Genomic DNA, 25,887 nt, shown 5'->3' on the forward strand with positions numbered 1-25,887 from the left:
GTACCTTTCCCCTGTTCATGCTGTGCCTTGTTCAGCAGCAGGAGCTGGAGACAACAAAGAAATCTAAGTAATAACCAATAGAAAATGGAGAGTCTCAAAACAGTCATTCAGACCAGTAAAACTGCAAGAGCCCCTGAATATTGAAAGCAATCGGATGGGACACTCCCTGTTTTAGTAGGCTTCCTTGTTTCACTGGTGAATAAGGCCAAACATCTCACACAATCCCTTGAGGCTGCTATGGATAAACAAGGCGATATATATTTATATCACTGCTCTGCACTGAAAATACGTGAGGTTTGAGAATGCTCTGGGCGTTCTTGATTCATATCAATATATGAAGCCACCTTATACAGTACTGAATCCGACCACCTAGCCCAGTGTTGTCTAAGTGGCAGCAGCTTCCTAGGATCCCAGGCAGAGGTTTTTCCCATCATATGATTCTGTAAACTGGAGATTACCAGGTACCAAACACATACTCTGTCACTGAGCAATGACCCTTCCCTAGAGATGCAATTCCATCTCTAAGCTAAACAGCAATACGGTTTGAAACCCCATGTACGCTTCTCAGAACTCATTGAAGCCAGGGTGCCAAACAAAAGCAAAAGCACATGTTAAAATACTATAATGCTATATAGCCCTTGTGTAGCACTTTTTCAGTGCAGTCCTAACTTGCGCTGGAACAGGCAGGCCAGTGGGCCTGCGCCTTATCGAACGCAAGTTTGGGGCTTGCTGAGGCTCAGCCTGAGGCAAGAGGAAGAAATTCCCCTTACCCCGGGGAGAGGTGCAGCAGTCCCAATGGGTCTACTCAAACTTACGCCACCTGATGAGGTGGCGGAGATCCAAGCAGCCTGGAGCCGCTCCACACCACCCAGGAACGGGACTAGGCACTGCCTCCCACTCCCCACCTGCTCACCCATGGTCCCACCCTCCCTACCCTGAAACACCTTGCCCTCTCCATGCCCCCCCCCAGATCCATACGCCGGCCAAGCTCAGCCAACACGGATTCACCTGTTGCTGCTAGTGCTGAGGCTGGATCTGGCTTCCATGGGCAGGTGCACCTCCATGTGCCAGTGTGGCTTACTCTGAGGGAGGTGCAAACGTGGTTTATGGCACATTTGCAAGCCTTCCAGGTTGCAAGGGACTTGTGCTGGCCGAGCGCATCTTTAGGATTGGGCTCTTTTGAGTGTGCCAAATACTTCACATGTATTCTCTTGATCTTTTCCTTACCACAACCTTGTAAGGTGAGTATTTATGCCCATACTGCAGTTAAGGCTGAGGGCGTCTTGCTTTAAGCCATCTAAATGAATTCATGATAGTGGCAAGATTCAAACCAGGAATGTCCTAGTTCATAGATTAGGGCCCAATCCTATCCAATTTTCCAGTGCTGATGTAGCTGTGATGAAGTCCTAAGGTAAGGGGAAAAACATTCTCTTACCTCGAGGAGGCCTCTGTGACTGCCTCACCACCACAGCATGCAGCACACACCACATTGTCACGACTGTATCGGCACGGGAAAGTTGGATAGGATAGTTGGATAGGTGGGCCCTCAGAGTGCAACCTTGTGCCAGCCCATGAGTTTCATGCACGTGCCATAAAGCATATTTGTGACCACTGTGAAGTCAGCTGGGCCAGCACAAGTGATGTGGCCCCACAGACCTGTGGAGACTACATCCAACCACTGCCCCGAGATGGTAAGGTCGCACTGGCCGAGGACAGCCGGTGCAGGGGGTTGGGGAGAGTGGCAGGAGGGTGGAATGGAGGTGTTTGGGGGTGGGGGAGGGCAGAATGGTGGATGGACAGGGTCTGGGAGGGAGGTGGGACCAGCCTCCAGCACTTAGGCCAAATCCTAACCCTCCTCCCAAGCAGCTTGGTATTGCACCTGGCTGCTTGGATCTGTGCCTGAGATTTCACTGGTGCAGATCCAAGAGGCCCCACTGAGGTGGCTTGGACAATACTCTGGGTAAGGAGATAAATATCCCTTTACTCTGAGTTGTGCTCCAGCCACCTCCTAACCTGCACTGGATATGGTGCAGGCCAGTTGGCCTGCCTATTCCAGTTCAGGTTAGGAAATTGAAAGCTGATGGTACATACTCTGGGAAGCCGCTGCTAGACTGCGTAGATGATAGGGACATATGGTGCGGGGTGGCAGGTGAGGCAGAACTACCCCGTCATTGTCCGTGGAAAAGCACTGCAGTCGCCCTGCCTGCTTACACCTCAGTATGAGGAATCCAATGCACATGCATAAATACGTCCATACAGAGGTTACCAGACTCTCTTTGGTGAATGAGAGGTGCTTGGAGCATTCAGAAGGTTCCTCACTACAGGACTAGAACATTCTCCATTTTATATATGACTCTCAGTCTAAGATAAATGACCTTTTTATCCTACCATTGTTGCTTTCTGTAAATTGCATTCAATGTCTTTGATGGTCTTGGTGTAAGGCAACTGGAATGTAGTGATACGGTCGATTATTAAACAAAAATGAATTGAAATGAAATATATTATTTAAAAAAGCAAAAAAAGAAAAGAAAGAAAGCTGATGATACATAATAGTATAAAACTGAGGCTATAAAAAAGAAAGACCTTTTTTTTTTTTAACCACGAGAAGAACTGGAACATTCATACAAGATACCATTAGCTTTCAGTTCGTCACTCAACTGTGCTGCAGATCTCATGATTTGGCACTAAGAGTAGAGAGTCACTTCATGTCACCTTATGAACTCCCGAGCACGTTTCCCAAGCCTTGTTAATACTCTGTGTTGAACACAGTGCTTGCAGCAAATAAAGTACTCCTGGGACCTAGCTTCAAAGAAATGCTGATCTTACCTTCCATCTTTCCCTGGAAAAAAAACAGATCTAACCCTCCATGCTGTATTTGTAGCCTGGAGGAGAAGACTCTCCTTCCCTTTCCATCAGACATTTTTAGACTCTTGAATTTTCATTTCAGAATTCAGAATTACTCTCATGGGCTTGCTGTTAGGTCACTTCCAGATATGCTGTCTGTTTTCTTTTGCATTCCAATAAGTCAGCCATTTTCAACCAATGTGCCATGGCACACTGGTGTGCCGCGAGTGGTCCACAGGTGACCCACAGGAATTTGGGGGAAGATCATTTATTAATAGGGCCAGTGGGAGATGTGAGCCCCCACTGGCAGCATGGTGTGCCTTGTCCATTTTCAAGAACCTGGTGGTGTGGCTTGACCATTTTAGTGCCTTGTCAGTGTGCCGTGAGATGTAAAAGGCTGAAAATCACTGCGATAAGTGTACGTGTGTTTTGTAGAAGTGGAACAAATCATGGATTCTCTCCAGGCAGTCATTAAGGCTTTGAGAACAGAGACAGGGAGTCTCATTAATTTTCCAGGATTCAATAGACGAGAGCTCTATATCATTGTAAGAGGCCAGCCTAGAGTGAAGATTTATTAAAAAGCTTTTGTTTTTCTTTCTAGGACTCTAATCAGTCACTGGTGGCCCAATCCGTAGGCCAGCCATGTCAGAGCTGCAAAACCAAAGGTTCCCATGGTGCACCCAGGCACAGGTAGTTGGCATTACTCCTGTTCTGGTGCGACAGTTGATGGCAGCACAAGGTTATGAGGAATTAATGCTTGGTGCATTAATGTGGTGCAAAGATCTCATGTTCTAGCTCAGTGATGGACAACTTCTGTAATCTGTTCTGTTCTCCAATCTTAGCCCAGAGGCTAGAACACTCTGACCACTTCGTGGATTAGCACTTGTTATGCTGTTTCACTTAAAAGGATCGTTTGCTAAAGACACCATCCCGCCAAGGACCTAGACTGACACGGGGCAATTTATAGAGAGGTTATTGAAGGGGCAATTACCCATGAATCCACTGTTACTCATGAATCATGTGATCAACAAAATGAATAAAACAGGAATGCAAAAGAGCACTTAATTTAAAGGCACAGGAGAGCTGAAAAGTCTCATTAGCCCTTTGTTTGCACTGAAAGTTTAGAACTGCAATTGCATTTTGTTATAGAACAAACAAAACGTTGACACAAATCAGGTCTGGAAAAAAACCCATGATATGGAAAACACTGGAAGCCAGCTATGCCAGAAGCAAGGGTTAATGAGGAAGCAACCCCAGAGTGATATAGTGGCTAAGCAATTAATTAAGCAATGACTCAGGAAGTCCCTGGCTTGAATTGCAGTGGTGGTGTTTTTTTGCCATGTATTTGCTAAGTGACCTCAGGCAAGATGTGGCCTCAGCCCCCTGCCTGCGATATGGAGCTAATAATACTGACCTGCCTTTACAGGGTTATGTAAGAATTACAGCAAGATCACAAGTAGTGCCCTCCAAGACAGGACGTACTTGCTAAGTATTATTAGTGAAGAAATCTTTTTCACATTCAGGCTCAAAAAGCAAACACGGTCCGGGAGCTTATTCTGGGTCTTTCAGCTGTGTTGAAAACAGCTCTTTAAAATTACCCCAGCAGCTTGCTAACTGAATGCTGCGGTCTTGGGCATTGAGGAACAGAATCACAGTTGTACACGCAACTGGTATAGTGGTTTGGGAGTTGAACTTAGACCTGGAAGATTCATGTTCAAATCCCTGCTCAACTGTGAAACTTCCTGGGTGACCTTGGGCCTCTCTCTCTCTCTCTCTCTCTCTCTCTCTCTCTCTCTCTCTCTCTCAGCCTGACCTACCTCACAGGGTTGTTGTGAGGACAAAAGAAGGGGAGGAATAATGTATACCACCCTGAGCTTGGAGGAAAGAAAGAAAGAAAGAAAGAAAGAAAGAAAGAAAGAAAGAAAGAAAGAAAGAAAGAAAAAGTTTGAGCACCTCTTTTCTCTCCACGATGCTTGTCACAAACAGGCATTTTCTTTCTTTTTTTCAAAAATGGAAATTGGCTAAGAATTGGCAATAAGGGAAATGTCATCTGCTTTGGACTTAACAGGAATAATAAAGCATTGATTAATCAAATGGAAGGATTCAGTTCATCCATCTTGACATAGCCCAAAGGGCCAGGAGTCAATTCTGTTTTTGGCACCCATGAGAACTGTTTGCTTCTTTCCTCCTGCTCGTTCAGAAGGAACAAATGTCAGAATTGTGGCAGGCCAGTGGTTATTTCTGGATGCAGGAAGCAAGTGGACCTTGCAGGACAGAAACCTTGAACTATAGCTCTGGCAGAGCATGAGGGCATGACAGTGCCCTGAGCTACCAGTTGAAAAATGTCAAAACAAAAAAATAATAAAATAATAGAAGAAAGATGAGAAGCCCATACCTTGGCAGGTAGGAAAGAGCTCTGTCTAGGAAGTTGGAAATAAATTGGCATATCTAAGGCAAAAGTCGTGGGCCACACAGACAGTAAATTTTTAATAGATGCTTCAAAGAACAACCTTCGCATCTGCTGACTGTGGATGGCAGGACAGCCACTGGAATCGGCTGTGGAAATTCTTGTGAGGAAATGTGTGGAAACTGCTAGCAATATACTCACTGCAGTATCAAACCCCCCAAAAACATGATCTGTCATTCTAGATTATACATGACAGATGTAGAAGTACATCTAGATCATTCTAGATCATGTTACAGCAGAAGTAAACATTGATTTTTGGAACAGTATTCCATGTGTGTATATAAACAGATATGCCTTATACTGACTCAGGTCATAGGCCCATCTACCCTGCTGAGCAAAGGCTCTCTAAGGTCATGGACAGGGTTTTGTTTGCCAGCCTGGCCACCTGTGATCTTTGAACAAATTACGTTGGATATTGCACCTAGTGTGGATTGCATGCAACACACAGGTTTTGCCACTAAGCCACAGCATTCTTTTTTCTTACTAACAGGAATAAGTTTCCATACTGGAAATATAAACTGGATCCGGACCTCTTTTAAACTGACTGAGGTTGTTCAAGAAATTTTTTTCTTAACCCAGGTACAGCAAGGAAATTGACTAACAAAGGACCACAAATGCCACTAATGTTTTCAATGAAGAAAATCTTCTGCAAAAACTTAATAATGGAACCATGGTTGACCATGGTCAGCCATGATCTTGGCATGATCATGGTTTGGCTTGAAGCCGTAATTTCTGACAGCAAAATGCAAAAGTCTGAGAGCAAAAGTCTTCCTGGCTCCCCTCTTCAAACCTCCTGGATTCTCCCCCAAATTGGTCTTACCTCCTACCTACCTACTGCAAGCTGCTTTTGTACATGCAGTACCTCCTGCCATTTGAGCTGGCAGCCCTGGAATGCACAACAGTGATGTGGCTTTCACACTGTAAGCTGGGAACTTATGATGGCAGTTCCATAAGAACATAAGAACATAAGAACAGCCCCACTGGATCAGGCCATAGGCCCATCTAGTCCAGCTTCCTGTATCTCACAGCGGCCCACCAAATGCCCCAGGGAGCACACCAGATAACAAGAGACCTCATCCTGGTGCTCTCCCCTACATCTGGCATTCTGACTTAACCCATTCCTAAAATCAGGAGGTTGCGCATACACATCATGGCTTGTACCCCATAATGGATTTTTCCTCCAGAAACTCGTCCAATCCCCTTTTAAAGGCGTCTAGGCTAGACGCCAGCACCACATCCTGTGGCAAGGAGTTCCACAGACCGACCACGCGCTGAGTAAAGAAATATTTTCTTTTGTCTGTCCTAACCCGCCCAACACTCAATTTTAGTGGATGTCCCCTGGTTCTGGTATTATGTGAGAGTGTAAAGAGCATCTCCCTATCCACTCTGTCCATCCCCTGCATAATTTTGTATGTCTCAATCATGTCCCCCCTCAAGCGTCTCTTTTCTAGGCTGAAGAGGCCCAAACGCCGTAGCCTTTCCTCATAAGGAAGGTGCCCCAGCCCTGTAATCATCTTAGTCGCTCTCTTTTGCACCTTTTCCATTTCCACTATGTCTTTTTTGAGATGCGGCGACCAGAACTGGACACAATACTCCAGGTGTGGCCTTACCATCGATTTGTACAACGGCATTATAATACTAACCGTTTTGTTCTCAATACCCTTCCTAATGATCCCAAGCATAGAATTGGCCTTCTTCACTGCCACCGCACATTGGGTCGACACTTTCATCGACCTGTCCACCACCACCCCAAGATCTCTCTCCTGATGTGTCACAGACAGCTCAGAACCCATCAGCCTATATCTAAAGTTTTGATTTTTTGCCCCAATGTGCATGACTTTACACTTACTGACATTGAAGCGCATCTGCCATTTTGCTGCCCATTCTGCCAGTCTGGAGAGATCCTTCTGGAGCTCCTCACAATCACTTCTGGTCTTTACCACTCGGAAAAGTTTGGTGTCGTCTGCAAACTTAGCCACTTCACTGCTCAACCCTGTCTCCAGGTCATTTATGAAGAGGTTGAAAAGCACCGGTCCCAGGACAGATCCTTGGGGCACACCGCTTTTCACCTCTCTCCATTGTGAAAATTGCCCATTGACACCCACTCTCTGCTTCCTGGCCTCCAACCAGTTCTCAATCCACGAGAGGACCTGTCCTCTAATTCCCTGACTGTGGAGTTTTTTCAGTAGCCTTTGGTGAGGGACCGTGTCAAACGCCTTCTGAAAGTCCAGATATATAATGTCCACGGGTTCTCCCGCATCCACATGCCTGTTGACCTTTTCAAAGAATTCTATAAGTTCTGGATAAGAGGGGGCTGTTAATCCTGTTCCAAAGCGGTCAGGAGAATGGTGAAGAACCTTTGAAAGCAATTAACATCACAGACAATTATTTCCTGAAGTTTTAGTTGAATGAAATGAAGAATAAGCACCAGGTGGTGCTACATTAGACCCAACTTCTGGATCAAGGCCTTGACAATTTCCTCCAACCCAAACCTTTAAGGGGTGGGTTAGAGGATTGGAGGGGGTGAGTCCAGGAACCAGAGCAGGTCAGCTTTTCACTACCAGGTATTCCTGTATTCAAAATCTGAGCATAATGAGTTCTATCTCTGAATGTTAGTCTGTCCTGGCATGCCCTTTCATAGCTTAATGTGTGGAAAGTGGAATGTAAATAATATTTATAGGAAGGGTGGATTTTGAAACAGCTGGTGTTCACTTTGGCTCTCTTTGCAGAGGTAGGTGTTGAATCCGACATGTATTCACAGAAAGCATTTGATCTTTAGTTCTCTGTCATTAATTTTTAACAGGTGAGTATTCATAAGCACACTGAGTTCACTGCAGATATCTTTACTCAGTGTGGTGAGGTTCAATTCCCACCTCCCTTTTGTTTGGTACAAACTGTTTTTCATTTGCATTACTTCTTTCAATATTTAATCATCATGAGGCCACAAAAAGAGTCCGGTTGGATCAGGCCAAAAGTCCATCTAGTTCATCATACTTCCCCAGAAGTCAACCATTGGTGGCTGGCATCAAAGATAGCTTCCTTTCCAGGAAAACCACAGGAAGCCATAATTGGATAAGAAATGAAATGTGGGCAAAGGGTTTAAAACCCCCACCCACCACAGTCCAGTTCAGTGGTGTACCCAGTGGGGGCAATGGGGGGAAATGCCCCAGGCACCAGGCTTGGACCAGGCTTGGGGGTGGAGCCACAACCCATTCTCCCTACCACTGGTTTCTAACATGATCCAGAATCGTGCCAATAGTAGCTGTGCTCTAGTCGCTACTGTCAGCGTGGTTCCATGTCGGTCTGAGAGCTGCTCTCTTCTCCTCCCCTTTCTTTAAATGACCATCATCCTCTCCTTTAAAGAAAGGGGAGAAGAAGAGGGAGGCCCTCAGAATGGCTGGAGAGCCAGCCCGGCAGGAAGCGGCACTCACGTCCTTTGATTGTGGAGGAGGCGTGTGCCACTTCAAGCTCTGATGAAGTTCTTTGTGCTGCTGCTAGGCTCCATCAGAGCTTTTTTGCACCGCTAAAAACGGTGTCCAGGATACCAGCACCGCTTTCAGCGGTGCGGAAAAGCTCCAACAGAACCTGGGCCACCTCCTTCCTCCCCCCTTTTCTTTCAAAGGGGGAAAGGAGGAGGCAGAGATGCAGAAGTAATTGTGGTGGCAATGACATCACCACAATTACTTCCAGGTTGGGGGATATCAAATGGGGGGGGGTGGCCCCTGGCAGAAAAACCACCAGGACTGCCACTGGTTCAACTCCAGCTTATGATGCCCCTTTTGTCCCATTTAGGATGAGAGTCAAGCATGCAGCTAGCAGGGAGTGATATAAGTGCATTGCACAACACACAATTAGTACCTATTTGTCCCTAAACAAACCTTGAACAGCAGTACAGGCATGTCCAAGCATTATGATAGCAGATGAGAGAGATTACAGCAGCATCGTCAGAGGCGAGCTGCTATGGACTGCAGCCTGCACTGAATCAGGTAAAGTTGGCATGGGGGAGGGGAGTGGGAAGGTAGAGTAATGGGGCATTTTGGGGGAAGGAACCGAGGGCAAGTTGGACAAGGGAGGTAAGTGAAAATGTTATTTACTTCTGGTGTGCTTTCAGTTTGCCCCTCCACCATAGCAAAAGCAGCACACCATTTTGGTGCAGCTGAATGCTACAGCATGGCAGAGAATAGGATTCAGCTGCCAAGGATGAGAACAGGCTATCATAACTCCCTCCATATGTCCCTAATACAGTGATTTTCAACCTTTTTCATCTCATGGCACACTGGCAAGGCACTAAAATTGTCAAGGCACACCATCAGTTTTTTTGACAATTGACAAGGCAACACCACACTGACTGCAGCGGCTCACATCCCCCAGTGGCTCTATTAACAAATGATCCCATGGCACACCTGCAGACCATCCACTTCACACCAGTGAGCCATGGCACAGTGGCTGAAAATGACAGCCCTAATATATTCTACTGTTTGAAGTTTTTAGTTGTAAGCTGCTTCAGGATCTAGATGAAAAAAAATGAGTGCAAAACTGAAGAAACATAAATTTAAATAGGTCTTAGATCTCAGAATGATCTGGCACTCTACCTGTCGAGGGGTCCTTTCAGATTTACTCCTGCACCACTCCCAGTCTGAGAGTTCTGGTTTCCGGCCCTCCTCATGAGAAAGCCTTCTTTCTGGGCCCTCAAAAAAAGCGCCCTTCTCCATATTTCTCCCTTCTTCTTTTTTATAAGTTCCCATTTTGTCCGAAAGCAGATAGTCCATGATCTTATCCTTGCTAAGGTCCTGCGTCATGTCTGCCGCAACAGGCTTTTTCCACAGGGCAGCGTCCTTCAACAGGGAGCTGTCCTCCAGGGATGTGGTGCTGAACCCAATGTCTCTACTGTCCTTCTGAGTTTCTTTCGTATTCTCACAATCATAGGTCAGCAAGCTGTGGTACGATATCGAGTTGCCGTCATCACTATGGTGGTTGTCATGGGATATCTTATAGATTCCATAACCTTGTTGGAATGACAGATTGAATTCAAAGCCTCTTCTTTTGGCTAAAGAAAGAGAGGGAAAGTGTTTATATTAAAAAAAAAAAAAGCTAGAAGCAAGGAAAATACAAATGACAAGTATTGGCATTTTAAAAAGACTAAGGGCCCAATCCTATCCAACTTTTCAGCTCCAGTGTAGCCACAGTGCAGCCCCGTGGTAAGGGAACACATGTTCCCATACCTGTCTGCCCCTCCACCATAAGAAGCAGTACACAGCTTAGGGTGCAATCCTAACCCCTTATGTCAGTGCTTTCCAGCACAGACATAAGGGCAATGCAGCTCTGGGGTAAGGGAACAAACATTCCCTTACTTTGAGGAGGCCTCTGTGAGTGAAACCCAACTGCAGGATGCAGCACATGTCCCATTGGCACCGCTATGCCAGTGCTGGAAAGCACTGACATAAGGGGTTAGGATTGCACCCCCAATGGCACAACTACATCAGCACTGGAAAATTGGATAGGATTGGGCCCTAAGGCTGCAATCCTAACCACACTTTCCTGAGAGTAAGCTCCATTGAACAAAATAGGACTTAATTCTGAGTAGACCTGGTTAGGATTGTGCCCTAAAATATCAGACCATGGGACCCAAAAAGTTCCAATAAATATTCCAGAATACCAGTGCTGGGAATGGGTGAAGGGAAACAAAAAAGTTAGGATGAAGACAGAGAGCCATTCTAAATATGGCAGCCTATTTAGAAAGTGGCTTAAACTTTCTCTGTCCAGAAAACGAATCTCTCATAATGCACTGTAACGTGTGTCCAAATGTGTTGAGTGGCATACAACCCATTTGTTAACTGTTGTACTCAGCTTGTTATTAAAACACGATTTTTGAGCATATAACATTTGCACAATTATTTCAGCCCACTGCATTATTTCCATTCATGTTGGGTGCAGTTATGTCACTAGAGTTTATGTCACCTGGTGCGGGAAGCCAGCACATCAGCCCCATGATGAATCTCCTCCCATGCACTTGGTGGGGCAAGGAGATATACCATTGCCCTGCCCCTGCTGGTTTTTTGCCTATAACTTTTGATAGAACTGAGATATTTCAGTGCAGTTTGTTTCACTGCATGAAATTACATATCAAATGATATACAATATGATGGTATTATTCAAAAACATTTTAACAATTTTGGCTAGTAGTACTGTCGCACACACACACACACACCCCTGTGTGTGTCACCCGGTGCTGCCCACACCCCTGCACCCCTCTGGCAATGCCACTGGTTGGAGACTCGCTTGTTCTTCTGTGGCCTGAAAGTTTTGTGCTTTGCATCCAAAGAGTCAACATATTCAGGAATTCTACTACCCCGTCGAAGGTTCAGAGAGAGAATTTTCAATCTTCAGATAGGGAAATTGCATATAGACAGGGAAAATACACCATTTAAGAAGGCACACCCCCACACAGCCAAACTACTATCTAAAACCAGTGTTTCTCAAACTTTGGGTTGGGACCCACAAGGTGGGTCACGAGTCAATTTCAGGTGGGTCCCCATTCATTTCAATATTTTATTTTTAATATACTAGACTTGATGCTACCATGATATGTGACTGCATTTGGGGAAATGTTACAGAACTATACTTTTAACAAGCTACTATGTACATTCTTTTAACAACGATAGTAAATGGTACTGACTCCTGGATAAGTGTGGGTAGGATTGCAGCCTAGGATTGTTAAAATGTTCCTGCTTGATGATGTCACTTCTGGTCATGACATCACTTCCGGTGGGTCCTGACAGATTCTTATTCTAAAAAAGTGGGTTCCGGTACTAAATATGTGAGAACCACTGATCTAAACTAATTGTGAATAGAACTAAGAATAATATTTAGAATTTAAGCACTACTTTCTGAGTGTGGAAAGTGGTCCGTAAGTATTGATGTATATACAACTGTCCTGAATGATTAGTATTATTATCCCGATCTCGAAACTGGAGGCTAAGGTTATCTAGTGAATTCAGTGATATTTGAACTGGGAAAGTCTTGATTTCTAGCTTAATCTCTTAGGCTTCAGTACAATGCACACTTAGGGCCCAATTCTATCCAATTTTCCAGCACCAATGCAGGTGCAATGCAGCTCTGATGTAAGGGAATAAATATTCCCTTACTCTGAGGAGGCATCCACGACTGCTCTCCCACTGCAGGATGCAGTGCATGCCTCATTAGCACAGCTGCACCAGGGCTGGAAAATTGGATAGGATTGGGTCCTTACTTGACACTCATTTCCATTAAACTCAATGGTGCTTACTTCTGGGTAGACACACATAGGAGCAACTATACTAAATTATAGACAGATAAAAGGAGCAAGTACTCATACACACAACCCCTCTCCCCCCCAAAAATCCAAACCTCTTTTATGGACTCCCACAAGGTCCTCCCCTTTCCACCGTGATCTTGTATAAAAAGAAAACCCATCAGGATGATGTTATGTACATCACCATTGATGTATTGTTGATGAATCGAAGACCGATCAGCTTACAGTGTCAATCTCCATTGTCCTACCCCCCCCCCCCCAAAAACACCCTTTTTCTACTCTCTGTGACCTCCATGCAAACTATTCTGGATGCTAGAGGAAAGTAAAAGCTAGAATGGCTCCAAATGAGTTATGAATGAATGAGTATATCACATTCAGAACAATTTTGGAACTGTGGCATTTGTATCTTTAGTAGTAATGAATTAAATGAATGAGCCACATTCATTTCAGTTTTTCATTCATTATGAAACAAATACACATCCCTAGCTCAAATTACTCCCAGCACATTTAGAACATGTATCTGTCTTCACCCAATATCAGTTTACTTATTTCCTTAGGGTAGAGAACATTATGATTTCCAGAAATTTATTTATCCTTCATTTTCTAGGGAACATGACACGTGCAACCCTGCAACAGAGAGAGGGAGAGAAGAAAGAGCCACAGAATTGAGAATGATGTGAGAATTTGAAAAGCGGAGCTCAAAATATGAACTCCCCCTGGTTGAATGGACTGGCCCCTTTCTGTGTCACGGTCAACCTCCTTTTAACTCTGCTGGTCCCCTGTCCCCATGCTAGTCCTTGGGGATAGGGTTCCCTTGGACACATAAAAGGCTTGAGATTGGGGTGTTAGGGGTATATTTTTACACTAAAGTAATTGCCACATAGCAGACAGATCTGGATCAGAACTGTGGAGCAAAAATAGACGACAGAGATAGAACTTGCTACCAATCAGTGTTGGGCATGATTTCTTGTAGGGATGTGGCACATAGGTAAACACCCCCTACCTCCATTCCATGATCCTTACCTGAAGTGCGTTTCTGCATGGCTACTACTTTAAAGTAAAAATAAGATCACTTCTAGAAGATGATATGTCATATTTAGACCTAAGACCGTTGTTAGCAATTGTTACAGTTGCTGCTTCATTTAATGTACAGGGAATGTTTTACGTCTGCCTTCCTGAATTCATCCAAGTAGGGCAATGAGCATGTGGATGAAAGTTTCGGAACATGCAACCCTTCAGAGTTAAGAAGTGCATGCACAAAAGTGGAGTATGTGATTCCCAGAGTTAGTTAGTTAGTTGGCAACCTTCAGTCTCGAAAGACTATGGTATCGCGCTCTGAAAGGTGGTTCTGGAACAGCGTCTAGTGTGGCTGAAAAGGCCGATTCGGGAGTGACAATCCCTTCCACACTGGGAGCAAGTGCAGTATGTCCCTGGCCTGTCTCCCTGGCTATGGGCCTTCCTTCTTTGCCTCTTAGCCTCAGACTGTTGGCCAAGTGTCTCTTCAAACTGGGAAAGGCCATGTTGCACAGCCTGCCTCCAAGCGGGCCGCTCAGAGGCCAGGGTTTCCCACTTGTTGAGGTCCACTCCTAAGGCCTTCAGATCCCTCTTGCAGATTCCCAGAGTTAGAGACCTGTATTCAGCCCTCAAGATCTGGTGTCTGGTGTGGAATTAGAAACTGTGCATATGTTGCTACACAGATGATTAATTGGCAGCTCCAGCTTTTCATGCCAATCACCTGTGTTCATCAAAGGGCATGAGAAATGGATGGCTGAGATTCTAGCATTTTATTTGTCCTAGCATGGGTGGGTGGGTAGTGTTCTCAAAGCTGGTAGCTCCAGCCATCTGTTGAGTGGCTAACAGCCCAATCCTAAGTTATGACAATGGAACAGAGGCCCTGCTGGTGTAAATAATTATAAGGCAGTACACTGTGCATGCTGCCACCTGTCATTTTAGAGCTGCCACTGAAAATGGTGGTGGTGCTAGAGGCTTGCCACTGCTACCAGCTACCTGTGAAAATACAGGTAAGTTGGCACTGGAGGTGGGCAGTGGAAGGAATGGGGCAGGGAGGAATGGGAGAATGTCTTGGAGGGGAGGCATCTGGCGGGAGGAGAAACAAGGAAGGGAATAGATCCTGGCAACACTGGTGTGCACCAGGATCCTATCCCTATTCCCTCTCCTCTTCCCTTTCGTTTACTCTCTTTGGTTCTGCCCCTGCTAAATGGCTGGTTCAATTTCAAGGAGATCCATTTGGGCAGCAGAGGCTTGTCTCAGAGTAACGGAATGAACGTTCCCTTACCTTGAGTAGACTTCCACAACTGCCCCCCCTTCCACATAGGATGCAGCACAGACTCCGTTGGCATGGCTGCATTGGTGGGGGAGGGTTAGTTAGGATTGGGCTATAGGTTATGCTCAGGTACAAGCAAACAGGTGCATGTGAGCAAACTTACAGTGCAGGCACAAATCTCTGAAACAAGGCTTTCCATTGTTTTTCACCACTCTGGCCTTTGGAACAGAGTGGTGTAGAAATAATGAGATATCATTCACAAGTCATCTCAAGAAAAGGCTTTAAATCAATGCTGGATTTCTGATGCAATATTGACATTGGACACAAATTGTACTGTAACTCATTTAAGTCGGCACAGAATTATCAACTCAGAAAACCGTCTGGGGAGGGGGAAGAAGCAGACTAGCCTTTAGCATAAACAAAACAAAAGGAAGAGTTCAGGTTCAACGGATTACATAATTGTTGCCTCACCATCTGTCACATATTTTGCTCTGTAAATATTGTATTAGAGTCAGAGCCATGCAATATCTGTGACAAATTGTTTCTTGACACATAGCAAACAACCATAGTTGAGAAGCAGGTTCTTAAAGACCCAGAGGAACTCTCAGTTCAGAGGAAAGGCCTCTCCCTGACAATCATGAACCCATTTTAATCCTTGAAATCAGGCATATTTTTACACCACACATGGCCATACAACTGTGTTGCTATCCGTAAGTCCATGTGGACACTTCCTTTGATTCTGGAACATCTTGAAATTGACACTTTTTGCCTTCACTGGTTACTCCTCTGGATGTATGTGTGTGTGTGGGGGGGGGGGCACGACAATGTGGGATGCACTAATCAGAAAATATGCACAGAACTGAACAGCATGCAACCAGGAAATGGGAACATCAATCACTTGGTCATAAACGTCTAGAATAGAGTCCTGTTGTCTAGTGGTGGGAGAAAGGCAGCACATAAAAATGTGAAATCCTCTGCCAAATAGTCATGCTGTTGATTGTGGCAAGTCATTTATTACATCCTTGCCCAAACATGACTTGGGAGAGAGCCGGTGCGGTGCGGCGAACAGTATGTTGGAGTTAGAACAGCAAAACCCAGGTTCAATTCCCTGCTTGCTGTGTAACTTTAGGTCAGACTCCCCCTCTCAACCTAACCTACATCACAGGGTTGCTGTGAGACTATAACGGGGGGAGGTGTAGGCCATGTATACTACACTGAGATCTTTGGAGGAAACACAGGATAATAAGGCAATAAATACTTTTTTGGATACCATTACAAGACACATGTGTATTGCTTCATATGAGACTTTCTGCCTTTCCACATCCTATGTGATTTTGTTGTCCATGTGAATAGGGTTACACAGGCCTGCCCAACTTACGATCCATTAGACTTGATGCTGCCCACCAGCTGTACATAAAACCAGTTTATTTCTGTGTAAGCTTTTGTGGACTACAGTCCACTGCATCAGATTCATTTTCAGTAGGTGTGTAAAAACCATATCCACTCCTGGTTTAATAATACAGTTCTTGCATGAATAAAGCAAACCACTTGCAAAAGAATTATTTTCCCTCCCTCCCTCCCTCCCTCCCTCCGTGCGTGCGTGCGTGCGTGTGTGTGTGTGAGAGAGAGAGAGAGAGAGAGAGAGAGAGAGAGAGAGAGAGAGAGAGAGCACCATATGGATCAGACTTTAGCTTTTAATGAAAAGAAAAAGAAAAATGCATGGACTGTGAGTCTGGCAATATTCTGCCCCATTTACCCATAAAAAGTGAGCTGCTCGTGGAGGTGCATACTCCAGCCCCTCTCCCAGCATATTTCCATACTTACTCTTGCCTTCTTCTGAGGACACAGTGTAGACGTTCCTTCTGCAGTTGATGATGCAGCCACAAGGCAGGTGACTCCAGTGTTCTGACAAAATAAACACTGGGGTAACAGTGGCAGCCAGCAAAGTTAGCAGGAAACTAAAGATCTCAAAGGAGAGGCTTTCAAACCCAACAGCATGCTGAACAATCATTTGTATCTGAAAGAGAGATACAAAGACAGTGCAAAGAATTTAAATAGGGAATCAGCTTCTTTGAGGAACAACCCTAGCAAATCTTTCTGGGCAAACAAAAACCTTATGGTCCCCCTCTCCCTGGCACTTGCATGATCTCCTCCTATATGAGCTCTGACACCTTAGAAACTAAGGCCCAGTTTTAATTGGCCATTACACTGCTAGAATGTGACAATACTTGAGTGCATAGCCTGGCTGCTGCAGGAAGTGGTGAATGGCCAGGTTTGTATGGCGAAGAACCATGGACACCTGCTGCCTCAGGTAAGGCTGTGCAGGGGCCAGGAGGGAGGCAAGGTGGAGGCAGAATGGAGCCGGGGGTGGGCAGAACAGGAAGGAGATGGAGGTTGTGAGGTGAGAGAATCAGGTCCACAGAGGGTAGATTTGGTGGCAGTGGCACCCATAAAATCCTAACACTTCTCCTGGGCCTGATACACCTTCCCAGGTCAACGAAGACTTGAGCCAGCAATATTGCTGGTGCAAGTCCGAGTTAATGCACCAGGTCGACAGAGGCTTACTTCAGGGGCAGGGTACAAATATTTTCTGGAGGCCAATACTCCCCCGTGGGATTCAGCAGACATTGTGTTGGTGCCACCGCATCATCGCGTAATGCAGTGGTTCTCAAATTGGTGGGTCGCGACCCACCAGTTCTTGTAATGCTTCCCCCATTCCTTAAAGAGGCGGGGGAAGGGGAGGGAGGCAGTGACACAATCCCTAGGATCGCGTCGCTAAGGGGGGGCGAGGGGGGTGCTTTGTACTTACTTCAAGAAGGCAGGGCTGCAGGAGGTGCAAGGAGCTCTGGAACGTTCGCTAAAAGCAGGCGCAAGCACTTCTGTTTTGCAGGAGGTGCTTTGCAACTGCTTTTAGCAAACCTCCAAGCCTCGGGGAGCACTGTACAGGGCTGCACACGACTCCCTGCACCTCCTGCAGCCTGCTGCAGCCTTGCCTTCTTGAAGTAAGTGTAAAGCACCTTCTTCCCTCCCAGCAAGAACTTACTGAGGGAGTAAAGCTCCCTCAAAGTTTGAGAACCTCTGGTGTAAGGAGTTAGGTGGGATTGGGTTGTATAGGTGTGATCAGGGCGAGGTGAAGTCTTTACAAGTCATATTCCTTTCAAAGGGAGAGGAATAAGCAAATGCTTTCCTCTTCCATTAAAATAAAGTTCTAAGTAGCTTTCGCCACTTTTGCTGAATTGCGCCCAGCTTCTTTTATGGCAGCCTGAGGTTTTTGTGGGATGCAGCTAGCTTAACCAGATGTAGACTACAGCCCTGTCCAAATAAAGATCAAATGAAAGGAGAAACAGGAATGCAGTAGCAGGTCCTGTCCCCAGCCTCCTCACCATCAACCAAACCAACAGAGCTTATGCACATACATGCATATATACACGCAGAGACTCTGTACGTACTATTGAGAGCCTTGCAAAAAGCTGGGGCCCTGATTGTGCAGAAAGACTTCACATCTTGCACACTAGCTTGGCCCAGCGGTTTGACTGAACAGCCACTGCAATCCCATTCCCCCCTCTTCACATGTTTCATATATCCATTCATCATATGAACAGGGCTTATGAGATGTGCTTTTTGATCTCATCCAATATATCTCTCACTGGCCACAATACCAATGTTATCAGTGATAGCAAAGAATGTAAAAGACATGATTTGCTAGCCTGTGTAACTATTTAATAAATGCCAGTTCTATTATTAACGAAAGGAGGGTGAAGGAGACGTGAAAGCTCCCTGATGGTTTTGCATGCTCTCATATTGAATGCCCATTGATGCCCATTCATCCCCAATGTCATGGCTATTTTGGGCCATTTCACACATGACACAGCAGCAAGTCCAAGTTTGCCACTGACTGTATGCCCACCAGATAGATGCCCCAATTACAGCTCCCTGATGGACGTACCCGTGTGATATGGGTGCTTCCAAACACATTTGTCATATCTACACTTAAACATTGTATATGTATATATTAGTCATGCACATAAAAATGTAAAGTGCAAAGTGGCCTTCTAGTTAAATGTGAAAACAAACAAACAAACTGAAGGACAATTGGCTGGCTGAAGCTGACACATTTGCTTGTGTCTTTGAAGACCTGGGAAAGAATTATGGGTGATTACCTAAGGCAAATAAATAATCTCCAGTGTTACTGGGTATTGCATTTAGTCTTAGTTCATGCTGTAGTATTAAGTGAGTCCTATATGCCAATTATCTTTTGTTCTTACCTCACTAAAACCTTAATCCTTATGATACACCTGCGACATTCTCTACCAGTTCTTTGATGGCCTTGGTCTTTACAGCAATGTTACAATCTTTTCGCACACCAGATATGTCATCATTTTAATAAAAAGAGCTATATGAAAAATTTAAAAGAATGCATGTTGCAGTAAGCAGTAGCTTAGAAGCCCCCTCCCCTCTGTATGCCATTTGACAGCCTGATCCTATGCATGTCTACTCAGAAGTAAGTCCCATTAGAGTCAATGGGGCTTACTCCCAGGGAAGTGTAGATAGGATTGGGCTGTAAGTCTCTAACATATTTGTGAAGCTTCAGACTAACATCCCTGCCCCTCCGGAATCTCTCTGACTCTGAAACTCTGAATCTTGACAGATACTGGTAAGCAAATGTTCTAGGACAATTCCCATCTGTGTTTCGCAGAGTGCTGGCTGCTTCAAGTGAGACAATAAATATTGATGCTTCTGACCCTGAGTTATTAATAAAAGTCCCTCAGAAGTAAACCCACAAGGTAAAAGACCTACCCCAGAGATCATGATGATTGATGATTTTATACATTGACACCCAGCGTTGGGTGCATTTATACATTGACACCCAGCATTGACATCTAAGCAAAAAAAAAAAAAAAGGACCATTCTTCACCTCCATGATGTTCCAAGAATCTGGAAGCTTGCAATCTCAATTTTAATAGTGAGGCAATTACAGAGGGAGGTGGGGGGAGGATGAGAGGAAGTACCGGGTAATAAGGGGCGAATGTGAGCAAGTGTGGTTACATGTAATTTGTGTTGGTAACAGTTAGGGCTAAGAATTAAGGTGTGAGGCAAACGTTTCATGGAAACAGTGAATGTTGGGATCTGATGAAGAAAGGGGGGAGAGAGAGAGAGAGAGAGAGAGAGAGAGAGAGAGAGAGAGAGGTCTCAAGCAGGGGACTCTCAGTTCAAGACAAAATTGAGTTTCACAGCTGCTGTAAAATATATGTCATTGGGTGAGATTCAAACCCTCTGTATGTTCAAAAGTCTCACATAGCATTTTCCTGATCTGTCCACTGGAGCTGTGTATGCATTCAGGAACTAGTTTCCAGTAATCTTTAGCATTTACACAATCATAAGCAAACAAGTTCCCTTACTTCTGTGACAGGCTTCCATTTTACAGCCACAAACAACTTACAATCAAAGGGTATGGCTCACATCCTTTAGCACATGCTTGGAGTAATATTACCGTCAACCTAGTGCCAGTTCAATTTCTTGGAACTTGGCCCAGCTTTCCAACTAGTTTCCTTCTTCGAAAGACTCAGCAACGTGTACTTGTACAATGCTTCAACCAGCATAAAACAAGAGCATCAGCCTAATTAGCCACAGCCTTGATTATTTATGTCCATGTCAATTCCCATGAAAACTGAATCCGTTCAACCAAATCTAGACAATCAGATTATGCAGTTAAAAGCCTAGCTCTTTCCACAAGAATGAGATGGGTTATTGTGCATATTATGAACGCAGATAATTAGGAGTTCCCTACTGTTGGATTTCCCCGTACATTCAAAATTAAGAACATAAGAACAGCCCCACTGGATCAGGCCATAGGCCCATCTAGTCCAGCTTCCTGTATCTCACAGCGGCCCACCAAATGCCCCAGGGAGCACACCAGATAACAAGAGACCTCATCCTGGTGCTCTCCCCTACATCTGGCATTCTGACTTAACCCATTCCTAAAATCAGGAGGTTGCGCATACACATCATGGCTTGTACCCCATAATGGATTTTTCCTCCAGAAACTCGTCCAATCCCCTTTTAAAGGCGTCTAGGCTAGACGCCAGCACCACATCCTGTGGCAAGGAGTTCCACAGACCGACCACGCGCTGAGTAAAGAAATATTTTCTTTTGTCTGTCCTAACCCGCCCAACACTCAATTTTAGTGGATGTCCCCTGGTTCTGGTATTATGTGAGAGTGTAAAGAGCATCTCCCTATCCACTCTGTCCATCCCCTGCATAATTTTGTATGTCTCAATCATGATTGTTTGAAATTACAGTAATGGATGGAATTAATCACTGGTGGAGTATCCATTTAGCCCTTAAGAGTTGATGACCTCACAAAATAAAAATAATACAGAACAAAAGAGATGATACTTTTTTATGTGGACTGACTAGTTTAAAAGGAAGAACACAAGTTTCAAGTTCAGCAACTAACTACCTTGTTTGCTCTGTGTATGCTGGCTTACATTTTAAACTGCACCAGGCACTTTAACTACACCATTCCAGATAGCGAAAGAAATTAGGTTTGTTTTTACCATCATTGGAAGCCAAAGAATGACTTTGGTCAGGGCCAAAATGAGCGAGAAGCGCTTCTGAGCAAAATCCACAGTGAAGCTTCGGCTGTTGCATGGTGCATTTGGTGTGCTGTAGTGGTCCAGTCCACAGCTGTCAGCTGGGCTTTGCCTGGCTCTCGGATCAGAGTTCTGGCAAGTATCTTGGAAATGCTTCAAGGCTTTGTTCACAGTGACTTCTGGGGAGAGAGTGAGTGGGTGACTCCCAATCGGAGGTGACCCTGGAGAGAGGTACCCTCGGGCAATTTGATGGTAATCATCATATAGATGCTGCTGCTCATCTGAGCACAATAGCTGATAAATCAAAGGGATGGAGAGCACAACAAGGAGACCAAAGCAAATTGAGTAGATCACAAAGAGGAACAAGATATAAGAACTGCTGCAGTCTGTAAGGCATCCCCAGGGGGTGAAAGTATAGGTGCCCCAGCCGCAAAGGGGCAGAACACAGATCAGCAAACTGACAATCCAGACTGTTAGAATGGCCCAGATCATGCTGACTGGCCTCTTGGTGGCTCCTGGGCTGGTTCCCATTTTGTTGAGGCTGTAGAAGTTGTAAGACACTACCAGAGACCCCATCAGATTGCTCGAGAAGCCCTGAAACAAATACAGCAGTGCAGAAGTGGTGCACAAGGTCTGGGGGAGCGTCTCGTCCACCCACTGCTTCACCATGAAGATGGTCACTGGCACCACGCTGATCAGGTCGTCCAGAGTCAACGAAGTCACAATCATGGAGATGGTACTTTTGTTCTGCAGCCTCAGCAGAGACACCAAGGAATAGATGGCCCCCAGGAGAGCAGTGAAGGCAATGATCAAAGTCAGGCAGAAAAGAAAGACATTCAAAGGTTTTTGTCCACTGGGAGCCTCCATAATCCCATGACTTTGAATGGAGTGGCTTGTCCCATTTAAGGAGACATTGCTTAGAGTCACCGACATCCTTGTCCAAGTAGCTTGGGCGAGGGGGGGGGGCTATGTTGCCTCCTCCTTACCAATCCTGGGAGTCCTCATTGGATGCCCCAAAACTGTTAGATCCACAATGGATTTTCTCCAGCAAGTTTATTCCTGGACTTATTATCAGCTGCACAGATGTTCCCTTCCTGGATCCCTGCTTAGGAGTCACTCAAATAAGCCCAGGAACATTCTCACTTGAAAAAAAAAAAAAAAGAGCACATGGTGCAAATAGACATGAATGGAAGTACCAGGGATACTGATCAGGAAATAAAGCAATGTGATTTCTCCCCTTCCTTGGTAGTGGCTGGGAGAGGGGGGTGTCCTTGTGCTCCAGTCCCTTTGAGATGATCCAGTTCAGCTCTTCACGGCAATGCTTCCAGCAGATACCAGAGAATGTGGTGGAAAGGTCCTCATTGGATCCCCCAAAACTGTTAGGTTCACAGTGGATTTTCTCCAGCAAGTTGATTCTTCAGCTGTCCAGATGCTTCCCTTCCCGGATCCCTGCTTAGGATTCACTCCAAGAAGTCCAGAAACATTCTCACTTGGAAGAAAGAAAAAAAAGAGCACATGGTGCACAGAGACATGAATGGAAGTAGCAGGGATGCTGATCGGGAAATAAAGCGATGTGATTTCTCCCCTTCCTTGGTGGTGGTGGTGGTGGGGTGTCCTTGGGGCTCCAGTCCCTTTGAGGTGATCAAGTTCAGCTCTTCGTGGCAGTGCTTCCAGCAGATGCCAGAGAAGGTGGTGGCAAGGAAAGCCCAGCCTCACGCTGCTGGCTCAGGAGAAACTATAGCAGATCAGGGGGGAAAAAAATCAGAAGCTTTCAGAGCTGCAGGAGGGAGGAGCCGGCTGCAAGCTGGATAGCAGCAGAGGGAGGGGAGCTCGACAGAGAAGCTGAGAAGCCAGGAAGAGAGAGAGTGAGTGAGAGCGAGAGTGCCCTGGCGAAGCCACACCTCGGAGGCTGACACCTTTTGAATGCAATGCAATCAGCCAGCTCTGATGCAAGCCTTCAGTGTCATCCCTTCCACGCCCTGGGCATTTCCACCGCTGCAGGCTGAAATGCTCTCAGTGCGATCACATTGGCTCATGGGACTCTGGCCACATGGGGGGTGGGGGTGGGTGGGCGAGGAGGAGATCACACAGCCCCTTTCATAAGAAAAGGGGCAATGAGAAGGTCCCTGCCATCTCAGGGCAGCTTCAGATGTGCCCTTCCCACACCAAAACCCTTGGCTTTTAGGGCATCCACAAGTGTGCATTGGAAGCACCTGTTTCCGGCACCACCCCCAGAGCAGCAGAGCACTTTCAGATTTCTGACTGAGCACAAGGGAGCTGACTTGCCACGCACAGGATCGAGCCCCAAAGCAGACTGGAGACAAAGAGGTCTCCAGCTCACCTGGTTGCCTCTATTCCTCCTCAGGCTGCAATACTAAAGAGACTGGCAGTTTGTTCTTGCAGTGCTTGTTTGCTTGGGAGGAAGTCCCACTCAGATCAAAGGGGGTTTCTTTGAGGAAGTGGTCACAGGGTAGCAGCCTCTCAGTACAAATGAAGCCTAATGCCTCATAAATAAATAAATAAATCTATTTTTCACATTTCCATACCACCTATTTATTTATTTATTTATTTATAAGCCATTTTTCCCAGTGCTCAAAGCGGCGTACAGTTCATGCAATAAATTATAACATGTAAAATAACAGTAATAAAAATACAATTAAAACAATTAAAAATAATAAGACATGTAACTTTGATACACAAATAAAAACATCTAATACAGCAGGGATAAAACCATAAAAATGTAAACCACACACAGAGAAATCTATACAGAACCATTCATAAAGAGATCAGTAGGGAAATCTTGCCTCCTGAAAAGCCATGCAAAATAAATGTGTTTTTAAACCCCATGGGAAACTGTATATCGAGGGGATTGTCCTCACGTATTCTGGAACTTGGTTCCATAGACATTGTGCCATCACGGAAAAGGTCCTGCATGTTGCATGGAAAAGGCCCTCCTTGGCTTAAAATCGTGGCAGTACTCTAAGCAGGGCCTTATCTGACAATCAAGGAGGATGAGTGAGATTACATGGGAGAAGACAGTCCTTAAGATATCCCTGTTCCTACACTGTTCCTAAAGCCCTACACTGTGTAGGGCTTTAAAGATAATCAGGCCTTTTGAATTGGGCTTGGAATTGAATGGGCAGCCAGTATAGCCACTGGAGCAATGGCACAGCAGTCTCAAACCGTCAAGCTCTGGGCCACCTGCACTAACTGCAGTCTCTGGGCCATCTTCAAGGGCAACCCTATGTAGAGTGCATTACAATATGGTTGATGTAATATTAATTTAAAGTGTGTGTGTGTGTGTGTGTGTGTTTGTGTGTGTAAGTTTAAATTGAACAATCATCCATAAGAGAAAAGAAGCCACTTAATTCAAATGATCCAGTGGATACAGATTTTGCTCCTATGAATGCAGATGGCCTTGTTTCTCTCTTTAAGACCATGTCACTGATATCCATTTTTTTTCACAAAGAAAAATACCATGTAGGCCATTTTTTAGAGGGCACAGTATCCTGTGCACTATACAGTAATCTATGCAAGTACTGATCAAATCCAGCTTCAACAATGTTGTGCCACTGGGCGCTTCCCAGCCCTATATCTGTATGTCTCCGTACACATGAACACACCGACCTACGTACCCATGCATGTGCACACACTAGATATTCAGTTTTTTCAGATGGCCACTGTGGCAAGTTGCATCTTTGACCTGTTGAAACTTATGTGCCAACTGCACGCCAGTTTATGGGAGGGGCTATAGCTACATGGACCAACAGACTGGGTGGAACCCAAAATGCTAGTGATTTACCTATAAAGCTCTAAAAGCTTTAGTTCCAGGAAAATCTGAAAGGCCATCTCTCCCCCATGAAACTGTTGAGTCACTATGGTCACCCAGTGAGATTCTCTGTTCTGCACATTCAGTCACCATCTCTGAACCTTCTCTGATGTGCGACTCCTTGTCCCAGGAGATCCATTTGCCCTGCTGACTTCCCGTTTTGCACCAGCTTCTAAAAAGCATTTCTGTTTAGGCAAGCCTTTGGATGGCCTGTTGTTTGATTTATTGTTGGCTCATTCCTGCGGTTCATTCTTTTTGCTGCTTTCTTTCACTGATTGATGAGTTTGCTGTATTTATTATGCTTTTATGGGTGTTGGCCACCTTGGACATTTTTTGGAGTGGGAAGGCAAGATAAAAAAAATCCCTAAACAAACAAACCAATGAGAACATTTCTAACAGCCCAATCCTATTCTTCTACCCTGCCAATGCAGCGGTGCCAAAATGGCTACCGCTCCATCCTGCGGGGGAGGGAGTTGCAGAAGTCTCCTCAGGTAAGGGAGCAATTGTTCCTTTACCTAGGGGTAAGCCTCTGTGGCATGGGGGGGGGGTTTACTCGGACCTGCACTAGCTAAATAGCTG

General features: G+C 45.3%; 1 protein-coding gene across 1 annotated transcript in view; it reads right to left on the reverse strand.

Annotated features, from left to right (window-relative positions):
- Positions 1–22,412, reverse strand: part of GPR149 (G protein-coupled receptor 149) — a 37,566-nt gene extending 15,154 nt beyond the window's left edge. The window contains exons 1-3 of the mRNA XM_066622513.1: positions 21,444–22,412; positions 16,711–16,903; positions 9,904–10,358 (exon numbers count right to left, since the gene is read on the reverse strand). Coding sequence (XP_066478610.1) covers positions 9,904–10,358; positions 16,711–16,903; positions 21,444–22,412 — 1,617 coding nt within the window. The remainder of the gene's footprint in view (positions 1–9,903; positions 10,359–16,710; positions 16,904–21,443) is intronic.
- Positions 22,413–25,887: the final 3,475 nt, after the last annotated feature.

This window comes from Tiliqua scincoides, chromosome 3, assembly GCF_035046505.1.
Source record: "Tiliqua scincoides isolate rTilSci1 chromosome 3, rTilSci1.hap2, whole genome shotgun sequence".
Taxonomy (NCBI): domain Eukaryota; kingdom Metazoa; phylum Chordata; class Lepidosauria; order Squamata; family Scincidae; genus Tiliqua; species Tiliqua scincoides.